Source organism: Coffea arabica, chromosome 8e, assembly GCF_036785885.1.
Source record: "Coffea arabica cultivar ET-39 chromosome 8e, Coffea Arabica ET-39 HiFi, whole genome shotgun sequence".
Taxonomy (NCBI): Eukaryota; Viridiplantae; Streptophyta; class Magnoliopsida; order Gentianales; family Rubiaceae; genus Coffea; species Coffea arabica.
Window position 1 is genome coordinate 7362250 of NC_092324.1, and position 7005 is coordinate 7369254.

Sequence of the window (7005 nt, forward strand, 5' to 3'; positions counted from 1 at the left end):
AAAAGTTTAATTTAAGAAAAATTCATGCAAAAGTAGTAATATTAAATAACACTAAGGCAAAATAATTATAAAATAGACTAAAATAAGAATAAAATATGAGTCCTCACATCCTCTCCCCTCTAAAAGAATTTTGTCCACGAAATTCATACCTTGATTTGAAAATAGGTCTGGAGATTTCTTTTGAATCTCTTCTTCTACCTCTCAAGTTGCTTCCTCTACTCCGTGATTCCTCCATAGAACTTTTACCAAAGGGATTTGCTTATTCCTCAATTCTTTCACCTTATGATCCAGAAGTTTCATTGGTTTCTCCTTATAAGTTAGTGCCTCATCAATCTCAATATTTTTTGGTTGCAGTACTGGGTGATACTTCTTGACTATAGACACATGAAAAACGTTATGAATTTGAGGCAAACTTGGTGGCAGTTCCAACTTATAAGCCACGTTTCTCACGCGTTGGAGAATCTTATAAGGTTCTACAAACCTTAGTTGCAACTTCTTTCCTCTCACTGTTATCAAACTTGCTTTTAGAGGAGTGATCGTAAGGAAGACTTGATCTCCAACCACAAACTGCAAATCCTTTCTCTGGTTATCTGCATAACTCTTTTGACTGCTCTGAATTGTCTGAATCCTTTGGCATATTAACTTCACCTTTTCACGTACCTCCTCAATCCATGGTACTGCAGTTGGATCTAAGATCTTTTTTTCACCTATTTCATCCCAACAAATCAGAGATCTACACTTCCGGCCATAAAGAGCCTCATAAGGAGCCATTTGAATGGATGAATGGAAACTATTATTATAAACAAATTCCACCAATGTTAAGTACTTACTCCAACTCTTTCTGAAATCCAAAATCTATGATCTCAACATGTCCTCGAGGGTCTGAATTGTGAGAACCCGTATTGCCCTAATATTTTCCTAGGGTTTTCCCCTTAATTGCATGTTTTCTGCATTTTCTGGCTTAGGAAAATTTTCTTGGTGGATTTTATGAGTAATTATAGTTTTTAGATGATTTTTCTAGCATTGGGTAGTTTTTGAAAAATTAAGGATAGATTATGGACGTGGGCCCCACTAGTGCGATAAGTTCGAAAAAATTCGGCCAATAAGGTTAAGTTTCGGATACTGTGTGAAATTTATCGGGTGTTAAGAGATAAGTAGAGAGTGTGAAGTGATTGATGTGAGAGGGGAAAAGAAGGATAGGATTGCATTTAAAGTGGTGACATGTGTCACTATGAGGTTGGTGGTGACTTATGACTTACTATTCTTGTTTTTGACCTTTTGACCAATTGGTTAAATATCTTAAAATTACCACAAAAAAAAAACACCATTTCTTACTCCTTGGTGGCCGGATCTCTCTTGAGCAAAGAAGGAAGAAACTCTTCACCATTTTAGCTTCCATTTAGCTCAATCTTCCAAAAACAATCACATAAACTAGTTTCTACTCCATAAAATCCCTCCATTAGGTGCTAGTAAGTTGTTTGGTGAAGTTTTAAAAGGAAGCTAAGGTGTTCTACAACTCCCTCTCTCTTGTTTACTAGGTAAGTGGTGATTGAACTTCCTCCTACACCTAATGATGTTTAATTTGTGCCTAGTGGTGGCTAAAGTGTTGAAATTTGTAGTTTATTTCTTGATTTGAGATGAATTGGTGAAGTTTTTATTTTATTGAGGAATTTTCTGGTTTAATGTGATCATGATGTTGTGGTTATCTATGATGGTTGGTAATGAGAGGTTATGACTCTAGTGGATGTGAATGATTGATAATTGCAACCAATTTTGGGTTTGGAAGGAATTTGAGGAAGTTAGGGTTTCATAACCCCCTTTTCTGTATGGTTTTGTATCATATGGTTAGAGGCCGAATTGGCCTTTCCTTAAAACATGAAAGTTGTAGGTATTGATGTTTTTGAGGTTCCTGTAAAATTTCAGGGCATTTGGAGTAGTGTAGAATGAGATATGTCGATTTTACTGTTGCTGTTCTGGGTTGATCAGAATGTGCGAACTGCGCTTGTAATAGTCTATTTTGACTGGAATTGCTTTGGATTTGGATGTTGGTGTCTTCTGATGAAATGTAGCTTGATGTCTTAGCTACAACATGCCTTTGGAATCAATGCATTTGGACCTGTATAGACTGAGTTGGACTAATTACAGCATAGTGTGATTTGTAAACCTGCAATTACGGTTCTGGTTTGGTTTTCTGCATTTTTGACCTAGTTGTGCTAGGATTTGGACTAAGTGAACTTCTACATTGTTGTAGCCCTGTCTTTTAGCTTCGAGATGGTGGGTCTTACACCCTCATCCGATAAGCATAGCGTATTTTGTGTCATTACCGCAAAAGGAGGACGAAAACTGTTTTTTTGTTAAGGTCAAGTTAATGCATTGCTGAATTTTCTGGTTTGCTATAATGCCTATATATGCATATGAAACCCTATTGGGGTTATGATTGGCTTGGCTTTATGACTCGTTAGCGAGTCTCATTGTATTTGTTTACGTGTTCTAGGGCGTGACGTTAGTGCACGACGTATTTTGGACGACGGTACATGAAACCTCACCTACGTGAGTGGTGAGTATACTACTCACTTGGATGTTTATAATGTGGCTTTGCTATATGTGATTGTGATGCCTTGAAGGCTTGTTTAGCTATTGGAAATGATTAGGGTGAGGGTGTACTTGACCGCCCTCATTCCTTTTATTCTTGTAACTGACTGTTTACCGTTTCACTGTATTACTGTACTGCTATATTGAGTTAATGGATTCCATTCATGGGATATTGTTTGGGTGTCGGTTGGACGAGTATCCAACGGCCCTACTGTACTACTGAGCTCGACCCCGTTGGTAGTCAATTGAATCGAGCCAGCGAGGGTTTGGTCGTGAAAATTGACTAGTCACGGGGACTGAAATGGGAATTTTGTGGTAATGAGACCCTTGGTTCCGGTGTACTCGAGTATCACCTAAAGCTACTGCTTGGAGTGCGGGCCCGGTTGGGGTATGTTGGGTGGAAGGAATGGAAGTGAAGTGAGGTCTACGGTTTGGTACTTTTAACGTTGACGGAGGGTCAATGGAGTTGGATCAAGAATGTAAGCGTGGAAATGGGCTCTTGAGAGCCGTCCGTATCCTTTTATCGATTTGTTTTGCTTCTTATTTGTATACTTGAAATGAACGGTTATGCTTAAGTGATCTTGGTTGATTATGTGATAGTTGCTCACTGAGCTTTAGCTCACTCCGTTCCATTTGTTTTCCTTACAGGAAAATGATCACTTTTGGAAGATCATACTTGTTGGTTGCCAAATTGAGCCATGTATATATCTATTTTGAATAGCTCTTTGCATGAAACCCTAATGTGTATTGGGTTCATCTTTTCATTGGCAAACCGAATATGTGTATCCATGATGAATAGCTTTTGACATGCCAATGTAGTTGTAAATATTGAATTTTAGTGTATTGATGTTTGGTTGATGTTTGGTTGGACTTCGGAACGATCCGGCTTTCAAACGGCAAAAGAAAAATTTTTGACCGAAGAGCACTGGACTGAATCCGGCCAGGAATCCGGCCAGAAACTGGCCGGATTGTCGGCCGGATTGCCTTGGGATTTTTTTGAAAATCCGGCCTTGCTCACTGGACAGTAGCCGCTAATCCGGCCAAGAATCCGGCCGGATTCTGCTGTTCCAGGCCACTATTCATCGTTTTCATTTTTTTTATTTTGTTATTTTGATACTTGTGGCTTGTTCGAGCGCGCTTTTACTTTTCCGAAACGTTTTAGATCGCGTGTAACTGCTCGTTAGTCCTGGCGAGAGCTGGACAGGCAGTCCGCTAACCCCTTTGGTTCGCCTCAGGGGAAGGTGGGGCTGTCACAGGTGGTATCAGAGCCTAGGTTTAACTTAGCTTGGGTGTTATAGGACTGCTTGATTTGAGGATTTGATGTTTATGGCCTGTAAGCTTATATTTACGGTTAATTGTTCTTATGGTGTTGGATGGCCGGACAGGGTGACCCTAGTGCTAGTCCTTCGGGAGTGAGACCTCGCAGAGCACTTCCCGTGATCCCATATCAGATACGGCCAGGAGGGGCCGTTATTCGTTGGAGCCCGTCTAACCGTCTTCGACGGTGCGCGTGTAAAGAGAAGTATGCCTATCCGAACGCTCTCGTGTTTGCTCTGGACAAGGAGCGTAAGGTGTTGGCTAGAGAGAATGCTCGACTTGAGGTTGAGGCGATCCAGGATAGGACGACCAACGAGAAGCAAGCTGCGCGTATTAAAGAGTTAGAATACGATGTGCTTGAGGTCGAAAATAGGGTTGACGTCCGCTGCGCTCAACTGAGGGAGGCACGAGAGCGCGAGATTAAGCGAGCTCGTAAGGTCAGGGGTCGCGCTGAGTCGATCCTTAATCTTTGTGACGATGGCCTTGAGGAGTGTAGCGATGAGGCTTCGTGTGCGGGGGCCGAGGCTGGAGAGGAGTCTACCCCGTCGCCTGGGTCCCAGACCCCGGCAACTGACTAGGCCTTGACTTCTAGGCTTATTATGGGATAGTTTGGTGGTTTTTGTATGTACATAGGGATAAGAATAGAGCCTTAGCTAATCGTTTTGGTTGTTTGGATTAGCTACGTGTAAATTTCTTTTGATAAGGCCTATCCTCGGGGGATCGTCTATGTTTTTCTGACTTGCCTGTACATGACTCGACTGATTGTATATATGTGTGTGGCTTGATCTTGCTTGGCTTGTATATATGTTTGTGATCATGTTTGCAATGTATCAATATGTGTTATGTGAAAGTTTTGAATGTTACTTACATGCATTGTTATTACTTTGGTTTAGTACTCTTGTCTAGACCAAGTAAACCGTATGGAAGGTACACGGAGTGGTCGGGGACGTGGGCGCGGAACTAGACAACCCACACCGGTTAGGGGTACGGGGGAAACCTCGACTGGACCCGATCTTGAACCACAAGCCGATCCCAATGTGCAAATAGCTGCTGCTATGCAGCAAATGACAAACTTGCTTGCACAAGTAGTGCAGCAACAAGCCCAGAACCCAAACTCTAACCCTGGAAACCCCAGAAACCCTGGCCATCATGTCGAGAGCGAAGATAGAGCTCTCGAACGCTTCCAAAAGTTCGCTCCGCCAAAGTTTGTTGGGGAACCCGACCCGGACGTTGCTGAAAGATGGCTTGAAAAGATGGTTGATATCTTTGCAGCCTTACACTACCCTGACGAACGGAAGGTGACGTTTGCCGTGTTCCAGCTTGAGGGGGTGGCCCGTTCTTGGTGGAACGTGATCCGACAGAAATGGAAACGGGAACAGACGCCCAGGACTTGGGTGAACTTTATTCGAGAGTTTAATGCGAAGTTCTTCCCTCCTCTAGTCCAGGAGAGGAAGGAGGACGAGTTTATTAGGCTCCGCCAAGGGACTCAAACTGTGGCGGAATACGAGAGTCAATTCACCCGCTTGTCCAAGTTTGCGTCTGAGTTAATCATGACGGAACAATGACGGATTAGGCGCTTTATTCAGGGTTTGAATGTAGAAATTCAGAAAGACCTCGCGGTGGCTCAAATCACTGCGTTTAGCGAGGTTGTGGAAAAAGCCCAACGAGTTGAGAATGCGCGGTTACAGGTCCGGAACTTCCAGGCGAAGAAGCGTGGCTTTCCTGGGAGTAGTTCTGGACAGGGTGAGAAGAGCACTCCCGCTAAATTTGGACGAGGAACGGGAGGTGGTCGACAATCTGGTGCAGGTAGAGGGACTCCATTCAGGGGTGGCCAAGCTGGGCGAGGACCAAGGGGAAATGTTCAGAGTGGCTCGGTTTCAGCACCTCGCGGTCCCTGCGGGCATTGTGGGAAGCCAAACCACACCGAAGATAACTGCTGGAGGAAACAAGGCAAATGTCTGCGTTGTGGAAGCGCAGACCACCAATTGGCTACTTGCCCGGTCCTGAAACAAGATGGAAAGGGAAGCCAACCACCGCCGAGGACCAATACTGGACCAGCGAAGGGAGATGGGTCCAAACCGAAAGTGCCAGTTAGGGTGTACTCCTTAGAGCCCCATCAGGTCCCAGAGTCTTCGGAGGTTGTAGAAGGTACGATCTCTATTTTCCACCGTTTTGCCAAAGTTTTAATTGATCCTGGTGCCACTCATTCGTTTGTTAACCCTGATTTCATGTGTGGCATCGATATAAAACCTGCTAGTTTACCATATGACCTAGAAGTTAGTACACCCACGGGGAATCAACGTTTGGTGACTAGTATGGTTTATAGGGATTGTGATGTATGGATAGGTGAAAAGAGATTTTTAGGAGACCTGATAAGCTTGTCCCTTAAGGGGTATGATGTGATTCTGGGTATGGACTGACTAGCCAAATATAACGCCCAACTGGATTGTAAAACGAAGGTGGTAGAATTTTGCATTCCTGGCGAGGCAACCTTGAGGTTGGATATAAGGGGTAGGTTAGCCTCATCTGCTCTGATTTCGGGCATTCGAGCTAGGAAACTGATAAGTAGAGGGGCACAAGGATTTTTGGCCTTTTTGATTAACACCCCTACGGATAAGTTAAAAGTGGAAGACGTGGCTGTGGTGAGGGAATTTCCGGATGTATTCCCTGATGAGTTAGTAGCTTTACCTCCAGAACGGGAGATAGAATTCCAAATAGATCTGTTACCTGGAACCTCACCTATCTCAAAAACCCCTTACCGAATGGCGCCTGCGAACTTAAGGAGCTTAAGTTGCAATTACAAGATCTTTTGGAGCGGGGATTCATTCATGAGAGTGGGTCTCCTTGGGGAGCTCCTGTCCTATTTGTGAAGAAAAAGGACGGAACCTTGAGGATATGTATTGACTATCGGGGTCTGAACAATGTTACGATCAAGAATAAATATCCACTGCCCCACATCGATGAGTTGTTCGACCAGCTGCAAGGAGCAGTGGTCTTCTCCAAGTTGGACCTCTGACAAGGATATTATCAGTTGTTGATTAGGAAGGAGGATATACCGAAAACTGCTTTCAACTCGAGATATGGGCATTTCGAGTT

At 43.6% G+C, this 7005-nt stretch overlaps 1 protein-coding gene across 1 annotated transcript; it reads right to left on the minus strand.

Moving 5' to 3' along the window:
* Positions 1-201: 201 nt before the first annotated feature.
* Positions 202-771, minus strand: LOC140012637 (uncharacterized). Its single transcript, XM_072060912.1, has one exon. It carries the CDS (start codon positions 769-771, stop codon positions 202-204), a length of 570 nt encoding a protein of 189 aa, XP_071917013.1.
* Positions 772-7005: the final 6234 nt, after the last annotated feature.

Bases quoted from the DNA above. Each gene is read 5' to 3' on its own strand.
- LOC140012637 (XM_072060912.1), bottom strand. From the start codon at position 771: ATGGCTCCTTATGAGGCTCTTTATGGCCGGAAGTGTAGATCTCTGATT.